Genomic DNA, 16,143 nt, shown 5'->3' with positions numbered 1-16,143 from the left:
CATTCTTGAATATCTAGGTTAAGGACCTAACGTTGACGTTCCTGGAACCTAAACTGACTAGCAAAGGCAAAGGCCGCATTAAAGACAAGGACTAGGGTAGTTGATAGAAGAGCGAATGAGATGAGAGGAAGATGCCCAACTAAGTAAGTGGATACTCCCAAGGTAGCCCAAATGCCCACAGGGCACGGACCTGATGTGTGGTAAATCTATCACATTCCCTAGTAATCATTTGTTTCTCTCCATAATGTCCTCTTATTGTAACGTTTGCTAAGTTATCAGTATTAGGATTTTTGATGAGACATGTAGATCAAATGATACTTTTATAGCTGCAGGCCCCTATAGCTAGTTTACAGTTCCTTGCTTCTTACTCCACCCCACGATAAATGACACGAGGTAGTGTACAGGTTGAAATTCTTAAATCGGGGTTAATGGGTACATACGTTAAGAGTTTTATAGACCGTAAGCTAGGACTACTCGATCCATGATTGTGGTTTTATTGGCACGCTAAAGATATGTGTTAAGCATGGGATTGGCGGTAGTTTCGCTCCGTTCCTGCATTCTACCGGCAGCTTATGCGGCTCGGCTAGGAAGATTCTTCAGTCTTTAGTTATAACATGTCAGATAACTCAAGTACGACTTTTTAAATAGGTAATGACTAAAATCTCTAAATGAAACGATGGACTCGCGATTCCGTGAGAAGCATGTAGTACGTCAACATTATAAAGGTCAGTTCTGGGTTCAGGGGTAAATATGATCACACCCTATCCGTCAATGAGACAACTCATAGAGTCTGAAGTTCAGCCTTCATGTCTAGAGCTATTGAATGACTTTTCTTCCCTTCAGTTACTTTGGCTATAAATTTATACTGATATTATACATGTTAGACTACTTTGTCAATAGATAGGTTACCTAAGAGTCCAATATATCACGGTCCTCGGTTACCAAGTACACAGTTACCAAAAGGCAACGTGCCTAGGACTAATGCAGCCACGCAAACGAAAGTCATACTCAATAATAAAAGCAGAGCGAGGGAGGTCTAAATTATACTATATAACGAATTGAATTGGCTGTGGAATTTGGACATGAAGGACAGTAAACCTCGCGATGGTATCTTTCCGCTCAACTCCACTCGCAGCCAACTCCCTCATTCCCTCATTTACAAGATTTAGAAGCTAGCTATTAAATATACATCAAAGCGAGCCCCTTTCCTTTTCCTCCGGTTTTCTGATAGTCGGAAGCCGGAAATATGTTCCCGGTTGTCGTAAAATCGTCTATTGACATGAATACAAATACTAGTCGTTTTCGGTTTTATAAGAGTTTTCGGAACGGGGAGAACCGAAATCGTATTGGAAGACAGCGAACGCCATTTTCCACCAGTGTGGTGGTGGATCCGGTTTAGTGAATGGGCCGGTGGCTTGAAGTCGCCCGCCGAGCTCCCCAATGTAGCGCGCCGTCGGTTTGCGGTCGGGACGGTGCTTGAATAGATATACATCTAAGGTCGGACGAGGGCAATGGGGTACTCCCTGAGTCGGCGCTTGAGGACCTCATGTGAGACCGTGGTGTTAATGCCTGATGCAGGCGGGGCGGGAGCAGCAGGGGAAGTCCCGTTGGTGAACGGGAAAGGGGCAGCAGAGCCGACCTGGAGCATGGCGGCGGCAGCCAGCAGAGCAGCGAAGAAACGAGCCATTTTTGATTTTTGGGGGGTCTGTACCGACAGTTAAGTGACTGGGAGTTGAGAGCTGCGGATGCGGTTGACGAAATCGCTATAGGAACTGCTGTGAGGTCTCTCGTCAACTCAGGGGAGCAGGCGGACCTCCTTTTATGGTCGTGGCCGGCTCACGGCCGTACCGCAAAACAAAGGATCGGCATATGAGTTGCGGTGTTCGTAAGTAATTACTGATGTTCCCAGGGGAATCTTCATATCTGCCTCATAGCAACATTTACATATATGAATTCATTATCGAAGAGACCAACCCAGACGAACCCACCCCGTCAACAAATCCCACCGGGGTTTATGCCTATCTCAACAGGGCCACCCCAAGACAAGGCAAGGCCAGGGGCAAAAGTCTAAACCAGTAATGTTCTGTGTTCGAAGATCGGCAGCCGGCGCTACTGGAGCAGCCGCATGCCTAAACGTTCAGATGGTGGTGGCATGGGGGGTCGGTGAATAACAACTACCCTCGCCAGCTTTATCCTATCATCTTCCTTGAGAAATATCCTACTGCAGCTATAGACGCGGCGCGAATCATGCAGTTATGACCCAGACCGGAAGAAGTAAATAGCGTTACATACTGCCCACTCGGTTACCAATTAAGCGACTGCGGCGACGTGATAATGCTTGGCCAAGTACGATATGTATTCGCCATCCTGGTCTACACGTTGTCTTTTCCCTGAACTTCATTGCTTGGTCATCGTTCGAACGACTATTTCCAAGCGATTGATATCACTTTGCGTAACAATATTAGACTCAACGTAGCTGGCAATAGGTACCCTACTCACTTATAAATCGATTATCTAAATTGGCTACGCGTGTATTCCCCCTCGAAGTGAAACACTAAGTCATTGCTGAGTTAAACTACAGTTCTTGTTGTTGTGCTCTATAATAAAGTCGTCATTATTCGAGAACGCGTACGGTTGAATTCCCACGGAGGAAATAGAGGCGAGTTACTAGTCCACGATCAACCCCGGTCTACCTACTACATAAACTCAACGTGCATGAGAGAACTAAACTGGCAATCAATATCGAAGGGGTCCTCTGCAAGTGGGGTGATACAACATCAACTCGTTGACCCTAGTGTACTATGTATGTAAATCCCAACCAATGTAGCCGGCGTTCCTATTTATTAAAAAAAGCCGGTGACGGGCCAAGATGTTACATTGAAATAAACGGGAAAATTGTAAAAGCTTAGGGAGCTTGTCTAGCTCCTTGGCGAGATACTAGGACCTATGCTTCCGGCCTGCGATATTCTATAGAGGAGATAAGAAATAAGAAACCCAGGGGCGTGTTGTGCGGGCTTTCATGCAAGAATTTATTTACGTTTCCTTCGTACGAGTCAATGGATATGGGGTTCTAATGTGATACGGACCAATAGGGGATGTTCTGCCGCGTGTGGTGGATTATAAGTCAACTTGTCATCGATGCATTATTACGTTACAAGGAACTTATATAGAGAGATAGGTAGATAGTAAGAATAGACATGACTATTGACATGTAACCCCCATTCTCTACGAAACGCATAGACCGAATTTCCCAGTGGAGGCTACGAAGGTGAACGGCACTGAGCTGCATTACCGCATCAACAGGGGAATCCAAGTGCCGATCATAGCGTGCTGTCAGTCTCGATTCAGTGCCCGATAATAACAGGGGACGGTAGACGGTAAAGGATGCAAGATTCGCTACCAGCCGAGGGAAATCTTTGTCCTTCTTGGCATTACCCATCTGCCAGGCACCCAGGCACGGAAGAAGTCAATTAAGGCTGATCTTCACCTTTATCAGTAGGCGGCATGCAGACTGCATGAAGCAACCTCCGTTATCTTCTTGGAAAAGACCTGTACTTCTCGCTGAGCAAAGAAGCAAAAAAGATTGGGGACGATTCCCGGAGCTCTGGTTATAGCGAAGTTACCGTATACGGAATTCCGAATATCTGAAGATCATCTGAAGATCATCTCTTACATCAGGGTTAGGAGAATTTTCCCTTAACGTAGAACTGGTTTTTCATCCGAAAGGAAGCCCAGCAGAAGATTCGTTATCAGGATGGAATAACGGCGATCTTCGGAGACTCGGAAATGTATAATACCTCAAAAGACTTTTAAGATAACCCGGAGAAGAAGAAGAAGAATATGATTATGAAAAGGGAGCCATCGCGCCGGATGCATCACAACGTGGTAGGGCGATACCCCCTACTATAGAAGTCTCTCCCAACAAATTCTTACCAAGAAGCAAAAAGTCGTAGGTAACTTGCATCCCTTTCGATTCTAGATCTACAACCTTAAAGCCTATTTATCATCATGTCCAATCAAGAAGCACGGCTTATATTATAAGAACATTCTGGTCGCTAGTCTCATAAGAGCTGTCACTAAAGGTTTAAATTTGCTAGAGCGAGGCCCTTGGCAAATAAATGATTCTTTTATCTACCGCTCACGATGCTGTAATTAGAACATGTATGTACCTGATCGATATCGCTTATTCACCATGAATGCCACTTCGTGCGCCATCACAGATTCCTATACGTACCTCTCTAAGAAGCTTTTCTCTTAGCTGCAACGTCTTGGCTCCATACCCCAGGTTTGCAATATAAAAAAAGATCCTCTACCAAAACAGAGATCCCCATCATCGACGCGCTCGGTCCCAGTTACTGCGCGACGTGAATATTAGCCGCCTCGAAGATAGGCACCTAGGTAAGTGATGAGAAGGTGAGCTAGTGGAAGACTCTGCTTAGGTACAGAGCGGTGTAGCGCTGAGAGTCGGCGTCAAATATAATAATATAAACCCTCCATCAATGACACTTCGGGGGCTCGGACTATACACGACCGAGAACAACATAATATATCCGTCTACTCGGAAGGGGTTCTGGAGCTTCTTTTTCCCATGCTCGACTGCTGTGGACAGTCTCGTCTCTCGTATTTGTTGACCAAAATCAGCAAGTTGACAAGAGATAATAGAAAGGGGCGTGAAGACTTCCGCTCAGCCGGCTAGCATGGTCTAGTAGATTCTGTAGTATTCTATTCTTGCTCTTCTACTATAATCTATCAACATAATATTACTTCAACACAAGGTCCCTGTTTATATTCCTCCAGGTATATGCTATAGGGCCCTGCAAGCCGTTTTCCTCATCGAATATCACGTATCTCGGCGAAGCTTCGAGCAGCCCGCAACGGATATTAGGTATTTGATTGGCGTAAAGACTTAGGCTTCGTCCACAGATAGCTAGAGTGACTTATCATCTTGACAACAGCCGGTATCAACTAAGTATAGGTAGGCTAGGCCTACACTTTCCTGAAAAGGTGGCATTTCGATCCCTACCTAGCTGAAGCTTTCATCCAAACACTTTCCGCTGCCAGGTCAGCCCCTGGTAGCAGCATGGTAGATAGGATCCCACCGGTTAGAACAGAAACGAGAGGAGGCTCTACCTAGCAACGAGCTACAGCTCAACAGCCCTGGACATACCTAGAGAGTCCATCAATACGAAGCCTCCGGACGTACACCGATCTTCTCCCAACTCCCACCTGGATATCGTTCTTAAGGTATACATGCGACGTCTATCAGTTCCTAAGTCTATTCCCGCCCCTATTTTTCTCGTACGATATCTAGTTGCATATCTATCTCGAGTAATGATGATCTTACCAATGTCGTCAACGCAACCCACGTTCCGGCGGATTGACGTTGGAGACGCGAGATCATCGGAGAGGCTAAAGAGAGTTGCCCTCGGATGCGCAAAGATACCAAAGAAGGTATTATCGCTGCGATTGATCGATTGCTTTATTTAACAAAAATGCGTCTATCGTCATGATAATTAATCGTTCAACAGCCATACACTAAATCCCGACGAACTCGGGCTTCTAGGGAGACCGTAATCTCGGCCGACTTGGAAAGGAATACGGCTTGAGCCAGGTAAAGTTATATACCTACCTACCTACCTACCTCCTATGTACCTTATAAACGGACTAGATAACCCGTTTTAGATCCTCATGAGCATGGAAACTTATACGCCAGGTACTACGTAAACTGAACCGTCACGCTTACGCGCTATCATTATTATGAGTCTAGTCATGATATTACGGCCAATTCATATACATATTAACAAGCGACGACGATCTATCATAACCCCTCGTGTTTATTTCTCATCGCCTTCAGGTTTAGGAAGCTTCTCCATGTACGAAGCAAGTTGCTCGTCACGGCTCTGCTTCCCAGCCCCTTCCGTAGCATGCTCAGATGTGACCTCCAGGTTCCCGTCGTCTTCCCCTTTCGTATTGGTTTTTGAAGCTATGATATCGTCTTGAGTTTCTTCATTGTTACTTTTAACATCCCCGGTAGCTTCGTCCTTGATGCTGCTAGCTTGGCTGATATCTGCGCTATCGGGACTCTGTACTCGTAAGCCTAGATTTCTTTCACTGTACGGATCCTCGTTGTTATCGCCTTTCCAGTCGGCGGCTGGCATCTGCGGGACAGGTGCGTTGATGCTAGGCATAGGCAAGACTGATTCCTTCGCTTCACCTTCCGACACGACAGATCTCCATACCACCGCGATTCTATCAGCAGCACGTGTGCCCTTTTGGCTTGACCCTTTTATTCCGTCCAATTTATCCCACTCGATGTCAAAGACTCCGTCCAAATCCGGATTGCCGTCCTGTTCAGGCCCGTTGCCTTCAAAAAAGGTATTGATCCATACATGTGCTACGGCAGTGACCATGGTGAATCCCATTGCGGCGGGCGTACGATTACGTCGTTCGATGGATATGTTCACATCACTACTAGGTAACCTAATCGGCTCGTGAGGCTTAAAAATGACGGCCATGCCTCCAGGTTCGACGTCAGCATCGTTCTTAGAGATTGACGAAGTTGAACTGATGGGGATCGTGGGTTTGGATTGGGGACCGCTTTCGGGCATACTACGAGCAGAATGTACGGATTCATCAGATGAATTCCGGGAGAAATTGGAGATAAGTTTCGGGACCGGCTTCCTGTTTAGGTTTGATACTGGCGATGGTGAGGTCTGCTTAGGAGGCGTAGTCGCAGACTCATTATCATTTACTCCATCGGTTCGTTCTGCTTCTTCGACGGCTTCCTGACCCGTTGTAGAGTTAACCCCATAGCCGGCCATATCAAATATCATATCCATAACTCCGCTGTCGCCTGGCGCATTGCCTTCAACTATGACTCGCTCCTTTTTCGAAAACGTGTGGAAGATCTTGATCTTTTTGCCTCCATCCACATAACCTTCAACAGAAAGCTTGACGCCAGAGCGCAGCCCCCAAACATGAATCTCGACAATTTCCAACTCTCGGTCAACATACTTCTTCCCTCCCTTAGTCCAGCGATCGACGTATTCTATCCATCGTAGCTGACTCGGGATGGTCACGCCTGCGCCAAACTTAGGTCGCATTCTTCGCTCGGTGAATCTCGCAAGTGCCTGCTCCGGCGTCCAGCCGCATTCGGCAATGAGATAGCTACAAGCCATCGTTCCGCTGCGACCCTTGCCGGCTTTACAATGCACAACAGCCACACGGCCACCCTTCTTATCCTTTTTATCTTTTTTATCTTTCCACGTATCTAAGACTTTCCCAACTAGATTCTTCTTTCCGGCGGGAGTCTCCACATTATCAGCATCGAGGTCATTTCCGTTCAGCCAGTTCCGCATGCTCGCAATGATCATCGGCACCAGCCTGAACGGGGGTGGATGGTGATCCGGCCAGGGATAGTGTCGAATCCGGTTGTAAACGAGCTCGTCCGGATAGCCGGTACCTTCGGCGCGGAATTCCCATATCGCCCAGTTATTCTCATGCTTAGAATCGAGAAATTCGACAAGGCGGTCGAGCGGATTACGATAGGCACGTTGGGGGTATGTTTGAGAGGGACCGGACCTGACGGTAGGATCTCGTCAGCACTTGGTCTGTTACTGTAGCGAAGCAGGAGAGAAGTAATAGTAATAGAGAAGGGAGCTAGTTGGAACGCACGTTGCAATTATATTATCTGTGACATAACAGAGATCTAACCCTGCTTCAGGATGTCTGGCGCGGGGTCCTGCGACGATTTGGCGCAGCAAAGAAGCCATTTTTTCGAGTTTCTTTATCGGAATGGCTTGATCGGCGTACTGGCATCGTGGGCTAACCGCTCGTCTCTACATGATATTTATTTATGAAGGTACCTTGTATTATGCATACATTGATGTAGGTAATGTATGTAGAGTGGAGAGCAACCTTGTTTTTTTCTTTTTGAATTGACAGCTCGAGGCTATAAGCTGGTTGCTTCTATGTACATACATAGGAGGTAGTCTGTACGTCATCAGACATGGAATTGGTAACAAATGGAGATGAGAACGTCAGATCACAAGTGGATCACAAGCTTAAATCACTAGGTAGATTTATGTTAGGTACTTACGGGACCGACTGCTTCTGCTGCTTTGGTAGTTGTGGCAATTGTGGCCAGAGTTGTGGCTTGAAAGGGAAAGATACATAGGTACATGACATGGACCTAACGTAGATGGGTCCACTATGACGTTTAAGGCTTAAGGTTCATATACTAGTATAGTGTACATAGTAAGATACATCGTAGTTACATGATAATTTATTATCCATCACCTTTTCATATTCGCCGCGATACCTCAAGACAATACAAACATCCTAAACTGGAACGTTATACTGTGCCCCATGCGTTGCGCTGTGCCCAGGAACCATGAACGGTTCAAGCCAATCAACTTTATCCACATCTGGATATACCCACCAGTCTTGGTCACGGGTATTATCCCCAACTCTATTGGTTTCGCTCATGAAGTAGTGTACCGTTCTTGGATGGATCTGAAGCCCGAGTAGTACATGATACACTCTCTGATCGGTGCGGTTTAATGCACGTACCATGAGACCTGTTGTGCCCTTAAAAACTTCCGCCGTAGCGTTGCGCGAAAGGTCCAGCATCTTTTGCAAGACAACAAGCCATTGAAGTATGCTAATCACTCAAGTCAGCTTATACCCTTTCTAATACGAGACTATTTCCAACATCGAACATAGACTTGGGGGGACCGTCACTTACTGGTCAGCATCGAGCGTTCCGTGCATCGTTCTAACTTCTATCGTCCCAGGGCTGTTCACAGTCGGATTTTCAGACTTCTTATAGCCTCGTATGCGTACTCGGATAGACGGTCTGGCGAAGTCGTTCTCTTCATCTTCGCCGCCGGCCAAAGCATCCGTCAACTCGCTAATTGTCGTATAATGCCACACGTTGTGAAGGAATTCTCTTTTGCGTGCGTCGGCGCCCGAAATCTCACAGTTAGCGGCCATGTTTTCTCTATTACGAGCTCTCTCGGCCGGGCTAGAACGTGGTGTACAACCAGCCTGCCTATAACGAACATTTCTATCGGCATGGAAGAGAGCCTGTCCGAGGCATGTACCCTCTTCTAATTTGCGACACCACTTCGCCATCGCAATGCGGTCCTTCCTATGAAGGTGTATGAGAATCGGCTCCACCAGCACCCAGAGCGTTACAAATCTCTTAACCTGTAATAAGTTCCATCCGTGCTTATGGCCTAGGTGCACATGGAATCCCGTTGAGCATTCCATAGGCTTGTGGCAACGCAGGCTATTACGAAGTACACCGCAAGCCTTTTGAACGGCTTTGCGTGCCTTGTGATCACCAAAAGGTAATGGAGGGCTAATTACCTCGGCACCAAACCACTACGAAAACACATGTTAGCTAGTTAGTTTCTAAATGTGTGCTGGAGGGGTTGGATATCCAGATGATATAGATGTTACCTACATAATAGTCTCGCATGGGCACTTTGCTTTGGTTCCACATAGGTATCAAATAACGGCTAGGCACCATACCATATCCATCCACTGAAAGGTCTTCCACGACTGACCACGCTCGGTAATTCGGATTTAAGCCCGTTACCTCGACATGCATTGGATCTACTGCTGAAGAGAGTGCAGCTTTATCTAACGCTCTTTGATCCTCGCAGCTCTGGGCGAGTTTAAATTCGAAATTTGCTGATACCTGATGTCGATGAACGTCGCTGGGCCAATCAAAAAGGCATGCCTCTACCCTTTCGCGTGCCAATTCAACATCTGTATCCTCCATCTTAACTATATCGACTTTATTGGATTCACAAAAACGGCAAAATTCGTCGACAAATCTAAAGCCAATTTGTCCGTTTTGGTAATGTGTTCGTTTATCATCGTACTTTTCGTTGACAGTAAATCTTCGCACAACATTCTTCCAATTCGGCGACTCATCATCAGTGAAGTCGCTCTCTGACAAATCACCCATGTGCAACGCCATCGCACCCTCGTGGGCCGGTAGCTCGTTGCGTACCAGTAGTCTATTGCGATAATCCCAATGTTAGTGGTTAGGTATTCTCTCTTTCGAAGAGATGAAGGATCATCATAGTTTCTGGGGATAGTATGAATGCTGGAAAGAAAAACGACGAAAAGAAAGGGGGCCCCTATTTACGAACCTGACAAGTCTCCTAGTAGCGTATCGTTTGAAATATATCGTTTCTGGGTCGTCGTCATCAGTGCGGTTGATTTTGTGAGCCTCAAGCCTTCGTGATATCCAACGCTTTTCTCGTGGATGTGGATCTATACGATATCGTTCTCCAGGTCTTGGTCTCATGGCAGATGCTACTGCGAGGAGAAACTCGAGCTCTATTTATTACCTGTTAATAATACTCATATGCAGCGCGGGTAAAGATACTTGTTGAGACGTGTATTCTTGGCCATAACCGTAGAATGGCTTAAAGGGGGGGCTTTGGGTAGTTATGATTGGAAACCAGTATCGCTACGTACTGCAGTATAGTTAGCATCCTGAAGTGATAATGGGACATAGGGGTGTCTCTTAACTAACCCTATACCGTAAGTCATTACGTCTTCACTGGAGTTTCTCTCACACACTTCGAGATCGTCTGGCTCGCCTGTGTCAATGTTATAATCTCTGTCCGCGAACTTATTTGGAGCGAAGTCCTCCATCCACCGCTCCGTTTTGCCCTGCCCCCAATCCGTATCTTCGTCATCGTCATCGTCATCGTCCTCGTCATCATACTCAAACTCGTCATCATCGTCATCGCCGTCGTCGTCGTCGCCGTCATTCCGGTCCTTCTTTTTGGGCTCGTCCTTATTTTCATCATCTGTCCCCCAACCCGGAACGTGTTGGTGCAACCAGTCCGAGTCGCCTTCCCTGGTTTTTACGGGTTCACGCGGCGGCACGTCGATGGCCCAGTCCGTGCTCGGGATGCTGACTTCGTTAAATCCGACCTGGGCGACCTGGATAGCTCGAGCTGCAGCCTCAGCTCCGGGACCTTCCGGAGGGTTTATAGGCGGGACCGGAGGGTTTCTAGGCGGGAGCCACCACTCATCCTGCACTGGATCTACTGGTGGTGGTACTGGGTCATTCGATGCCGGAATAGGCGGCGGGGGCTCAGGAAGAGGGACTGGTTGAACATGTGGTATTACAGGAACATCTGGCGGTTCTGGTACTGGAAATGGTGACACCGGTGGAGCATATGGTCGTGGCACAGGAACAGGAACAGGCGGCAGCTCTGGAATTAACGGCGGCTGAGGATTATCGGGAGCATCAGGCATGGGTTGGTCCTCGGGTATTATGTTCCGCTGGGACGCATTTGGCCCAATATTCAAACCTGAGATTCTTTTAAGTAGCCTTCTCATGGACGGATCCACCTGTGATGCCTGCGGTTGGTCTTCGGCCCTACCGGGCGCTCCCTGGGCCGGACCCGCCCCGGTCCCATGTGCTGGTGCTGGTGCTGGTGGCTGAGGAAGAGGTTGTTGGGCTCCCGATGCCGCAGGAACAAGAGGGGCTCCCGATGCCGCAGATTCAAGAGGAGTTCTCTTCTTTACACTTCGTACATGACGCCCCCGTAGCGACTGTCGCCAGTCTCGAAGAGTCTCCCTCATCGTTGGCAGTGTTTTTAGTTATACCTCTCTTCGCTCTCTAAAAGTGTAATCTCTAGTCAGATGTAAACTTATGTTCGCTTTCGCAACTTGATGTAACCAGAAGAAGGCATTCGAAATTCCATGTTAGCGTCGAAGCCATAGGTAACAACTAGGTATATAAGAGCATCAAGACTACTGTCCGCAGACGGAACCTTGGCTAGAAGGCTTTGGAGCAAAGGAAAAGAGATGTTTGCGGCGCTCTCTTTGTGCGGTCGTATTGGTTACCTTTATTCTACTAAGGATGCGGTGGTGTTCGCAGATGCTTTCTGCATTGTTTAAACTTCAGCACAAAGATAATATAACCATCCAACAGCTCTCTCTATTATTTTAATCGAATACCTTACCTGAAAACCACAACAATAAGACTGGAATATGCCGAATCCAACTAAGATTTATTACATCAACCAGCCAAATAAGAGTTCCCGCCCAGTTTAGATACCTAAGCAGCTATAGAAATACAATAGTTCCTTTAACGAATTCATATAACTCGTATCAAAGAAATAGAAGACCGGCGTATATGGCGTGGACGTAATAGCGTTTATCATGAGTAAACTATAGTTCGATGCTATCCGATATTCGATAAAATTAAAATAAATTAATAGTATTTGCACTTTTTAACAACCTGTCAAGTGTAGCTGTCTTCTTTCTTAGCTGAGAAATGAGCATGTAGTCATAAATAGGTATTCGGCATTGCTGGTTATAATTTGAGAGCTTTTATGAGGGGCCCCTTTTACACGGGGGGTTTTTATAAAAGGTACCTGCATTTAACCAAGAGGCATGGGGCTTGTAAGTTATAGCATCTTCAAACGTCAATCACATCAGTAATCCGCATGGCGGACAGATACATCGGCGGATAAGCGCCTAGAAATTTGGGACTAAGGGGTTTATTACATCCCAGGCCTCCTCAGTGAATTCTCGCCGAGTACTAACAAACCCCGGGCAGCTACTAATAAGAGGAACCTGGATGTGAAGTTATCTACTTCAGGTTGGAAACTGGTATGCGAAATAAGTGTAACAAAAGCCCAAGATTTGAGTAAGGCAAAACAAGCCGTCGAATTCCGCTCTTCTTTCCCGTTTACCAACTCAAGAAGCAGGGCGCCCACAACCACCCCTGGCGTGGAGCTTATCTACTTCATTCTGAACTCCATGACCTTGGCCGACTGCGTTATTGTACCTCCCACCATCATCAACGACCGCAACCAACTTGCCTCCCGAACTACGTTGCGCGGTATCGTATGCGGTCTTAATATCGCCCACCTTCACAACTAAGCAGGTATGTTTCTACGCCATATCACCGTAGGCGTATAATTATGATCGACCTTCTTTAAGATATGGTGTACCATGCAGACTTAGGAAGTCTTTTTGGGCACCGCAGATCCGTTCGTATACTTGCCAAGATCCGTGGCATCGTGGAACTGGCGCGCAACGTTCTTGATAGCTTCCCAAACAGAGCGCACAGCTGGGGGATTGCCCTGGGCACCAACCAAGGAATCAACTCTAGATTCGAGCCTTCTGAAGGAGTCCTGGACATGCGTACTCTGTGCGAATCTAGTTCGGAGGAATGCAGTGTAGATAGTAATGAGAATCCAAGAACGACGTTGGAAGAATACGGCCGATAGAAACAGTCGGAACCAAAGTAGAATTTCTAGACCCGCAACGACAGACATGGACATGTCATAATATTGCTTCACGAAGTTCCCGATGGCTTCGGCAAGAGGGCTAGCGGACTGCGGCTTGGCACCAGGAGAAGCACCAGCGGGAGTCTTATTGGGTTGGATGGTGGGAATAAGGTTGCTTCGCGTGTAGGTGGCGACGTGGAATATGGAGTAAATACCATACGGAAACAGGGCGAAGGTGTACTGAGGAGCTAGAAACCATACAATTGCCATGGCTTTCAAACGCGAGTATTAGCATTCTCGCACACGATACAAGGAAATGTAGCTGACATACCGAGATATTGAACGTTCTCATCTGCGAGAAGGCCCAGAGCTCCTGGACTCTTGGCCCCGACCTTCTGCCGAGCTCGCCATGTCTTATATACAACAATTCCGTATGTTAGAGCCGCCGAGAAGAAGGCTGTACGATAGGTAAATCGAGCCCAACGTGAGGTCCAGTTAAATGCGATAAGACCGAGGGAATATCGGAATAAACTTAGGAGAAGTACAAGGTGTCTATAATACATATCAGACGTCAGTAATCGTGTTCCTCGTTACGCAATACAATGCCGGCTTTGAATCGAGGAAGCGGGCCCCGAAACGAGTCGAGGAATGTAATAGGACTTGACGTACCCGCTAAACCAGGCAACTGTATCGTTGATTAGGATGTTAACGAGAGTCGCATAGAAATTAGGAAGCTTGGGGGGAAAGTTCGTAGTCACTTACACTGCAACGTTTTGGCCAGAGCTAGAATCCTCTCGCCGAGAGGTAGACTCGCGGAGGGCGGAGGAGCCATTTTGACGGAAACGGCGGGAATAGAAATAGAGGTAGTCTTTATTCGCAGTTGGAAAAAATAACGTATTGAAAAAAAAAGTATCAAAAATTGATTCTCAGATGAAGGTGTAGTCGCGTGCTACTGTTGTAAGGTAGAGGATAGATGTTGGTGGGTATGAGATGTCTTGAAGTTGGATGATGTCGTATTGTGTCGTATTAGCGAAAAAAAGAGCTGAAGAAAGCTGGTGAGGTGGCTAGATTTGTACTGGAGGTGGGAGAAATGACGACGAGAGCCAATGCTTTGTGCTTGTGCAACCCACTTTACCCACCTTTACCCACCCAAGGTACAAATCCGTAACTTATGATGACTTTACATCTGTTGAATGGCCGATGCGTCATCAAAGTTGGAAAATTGTGGTCCTAGCTTCTGCCATGTATTGAGGTGATAGGTTAGGAGGTACCTACCTCGGTACGGATTACTTTAGGTACCTAGGTAGGTACGCAGCTTCTACCTGGCATGTTACCTTGGCACTTGCAGCCGCAATCCAGACGGAGTCGGCAACAGCCACGAATGACCTATTGGAAGCCTTTCGTCATAGCAACATAACGCCGACATGCAGCACATCTTGTTTGAAACCGTAAAGCTCTTTGCCGTCTCAGACTTCGACATTCAACCTACGTGGCACAACGATGGCAGCGCGCCATGTAATACCAAGTTCTAAATAATGTTTACAAGAATAATGTTTACAATTTGACGTTACTATTGGCCGATGTTTATACCGTGTTTGTTATGCGTGACGGGGTTACTATCGCGACCTACTAAGTACCTATGTAATGTTAAAGCTACCTTACCTACGGTACCTAATGTACAATACCTAACCTAGATTAGGTACCTAAGGTGCCCTAGCGCTATCGCAATACATAACCGAGAAGCACCAATCACGATATTGCTAAAGTTAATACGAGGCGTATCAATACAAGAGAATTTAGTCACGAGCATAAGAGGCTATAACGTCTACTAGTTATTGCAAAATTGCATACATTAAGCATGCTTGGCTTAATTAGGTAGCATGATTAACATATTCAACAGCATTAGCTTCTAAACGATGAGTATGTAAAAAGGAAGTATGTATAATGACAGACCTAATTGGCTGTTAAAATAACTGAGATAACTTACCCCTACCCCTCTTTTTCCATCGACGAGATGGCTCGGCTTGATCTAACATCAACACGTGGATCCTCAAACCGACACGGCTTATCCATAATCCAGTAGCCAGTGAAGTAAGCCAGTGTGTACAATACAATAGCTTCCCAAACGACACGCAGATATATACTAGACGACTGTGACAGAAGATACCTAACTGGCCGAGATGGCGACGATCAGTTCAGCAGCCCCGCGCTTCAAACTTGTGTTTCGCGTGCCCCCGGCAGCCCTAGCGTCCGTTAAAAGCGCAATCTTCTCTACGGGCGCGGGCCGCTATCCGGGACCGGGCAATTACACCGAATGCTGTTGGACAACCATGGGTACCGGTCAGTTCCGGCCCGGAGACGCCGCAAATCCCCACATCGGGAAAGTGGGTGAGCTCGAGGAGGTGCCGGAAGCCAGAGTAGAAACGCTCTGCGTTGGCGAGGATACCGTTAGAAAAGCTGTCGAGGCGCTGAAGAGGTGAGTAGCGTCAATGAATGCGCCTAGCTATTTATCGAACTTTGCTAAATGTCCACTTGGACGAGAATAGGGCACATCCTTATGAAGAACCGGGGTATGAAGTATACAAGGTAGAGGATATCTAACCCCCTTAAAAGCAAGGAGTAGGTAGTAGTATATCGCAACCCATCGCAATGTTATCTATATGAATAGGGCGACTCGTGGAATTGGGCTGAGTCTCACGCAGGTACATTTCTATATTAAACTAATGAATATCGGTATTTACGATTTGACATGAGCTATTATATCCTCAGGTTGATTGCAGTTGCCCCCTTATCCATCCGACCAAGCGCACTATCGCGGCTTTGTTTCCTTAGCGGAGTCAAAAATTGGGACCCGAAGATGTGAGAT

The 16,143-nt window shown here is 46.9% G+C and overlaps 7 protein-coding genes across 7 annotated transcripts; 1 reads left to right on the top strand and 6 right to left on the bottom strand.

Moving 5' to 3' along the window:
- Positions 1-1,292: 1,292 nt before the first annotated feature.
- Positions 1,293-1,687, bottom strand: F5Y00DRAFT_264094 (uncharacterized protein; the record flags this gene model as incomplete). Its single annotated transcript, XM_048011595.1, has 2 exons — positions 1,293-1,475; positions 1,544-1,687. The coding sequence occupies 2 exons, from the start codon at positions 1,685-1,687 to the stop codon at positions 1,293-1,295; spliced, it is 327 nt and encodes a 108-aa protein (XP_047862808.1).
- Positions 1,688-5,653: 3,966 nt separating this feature from the next.
- F5Y00DRAFT_242750 (phosphatases II) lies at positions 5,654-8,101 on the bottom strand. Its single transcript, XM_048008559.1, has 2 exons — positions 7,675-8,101; positions 5,654-7,581 (listed from the first exon to the last, which is right to left on the bottom strand). Exons 1-2 carry the CDS (start codon positions 7,770-7,772, stop codon positions 5,835-5,837), a joined length of 1,845 nt encoding a protein of 614 aa, XP_047862807.1. The 5' UTR covers positions 7,773-8,101; the 3' UTR covers positions 5,654-5,834.
- A 110-nt stretch (positions 8,102-8,211) lies between these two features.
- F5Y00DRAFT_128766 (uncharacterized protein) lies at positions 8,212-9,491 on the bottom strand. Its single transcript, XM_048004178.1, has 2 exons — positions 8,747-9,491; positions 8,212-8,662 (listed from the first exon to the last, which is right to left on the bottom strand). Exons 1-2 carry the CDS (start codon positions 9,271-9,273, stop codon positions 8,341-8,343), a joined length of 849 nt encoding a protein of 282 aa, XP_047862806.1. The 5' UTR covers positions 9,274-9,491; the 3' UTR covers positions 8,212-8,340.
- Positions 9,261-10,229, bottom strand: F5Y00DRAFT_128751 (uncharacterized protein). The gene has a single exon (XM_048004176.1). It carries the CDS (start codon positions 9,989-9,991, stop codon positions 9,407-9,409), a length of 585 nt encoding a protein of 194 aa, XP_047862805.1. The 5' UTR covers positions 9,992-10,229; the 3' UTR covers positions 9,261-9,406.
- Positions 10,218-11,578, bottom strand: F5Y00DRAFT_128757 (uncharacterized protein). Its single transcript, XM_048004177.1, has one exon. The coding sequence runs from the start codon at positions 11,371-11,373 to the stop codon at positions 10,468-10,470; it is 906 nt and encodes a 301-aa protein (XP_047862804.1). The 5' UTR covers positions 11,374-11,578; the 3' UTR covers positions 10,218-10,467.
- A 1,429-nt stretch (positions 11,579-13,007) lies between these two features.
- On the bottom strand, positions 13,008-14,109 carry F5Y00DRAFT_264091 (uncharacterized protein; the record flags this gene model as incomplete). The annotated part of the gene is made up of 4 exons (XM_048011594.1): positions 13,008-13,549; positions 13,609-13,829; positions 13,947-13,962; positions 14,040-14,109. The coding sequence occupies 4 exons, from the start codon at positions 14,107-14,109 to the stop codon at positions 13,008-13,010; spliced, it is 849 nt and encodes a 282-aa protein (XP_047862803.1).
- Positions 14,110-15,283: 1,174 nt separating this feature from the next.
- On the top strand, positions 15,284-16,117 carry F5Y00DRAFT_128720 (GTP cyclohydrolase 1 type 2/Nif3). Its single transcript, XM_048004175.1, has 3 exons — positions 15,284-15,753; positions 15,824-15,896; positions 15,980-16,117. The coding sequence occupies exons 1-2, from the start codon at positions 15,458-15,460 to the stop codon at positions 15,876-15,878; spliced, it is 351 nt and encodes a 116-aa protein (XP_047862802.1). The 5' UTR covers positions 15,284-15,457; the 3' UTR covers positions 15,879-15,896; positions 15,980-16,117.
- The last annotated feature ends 26 nt before the right edge of the window (positions 16,118-16,143 follow it).

The sequence above is a fragment of the Daldinia vernicosa genome, assembly GCF_022497035.1.
Source record: "Daldinia vernicosa strain CBS 139.73 unplaced genomic scaffold F5Y00scaffold_39, whole genome shotgun sequence".
NCBI lineage: Eukaryota > Fungi > Ascomycota > Sordariomycetes > Xylariales > Hypoxylaceae > Daldinia > Daldinia vernicosa.
This window is presented reverse-complemented; position numbering and strand designations above follow the sequence as displayed.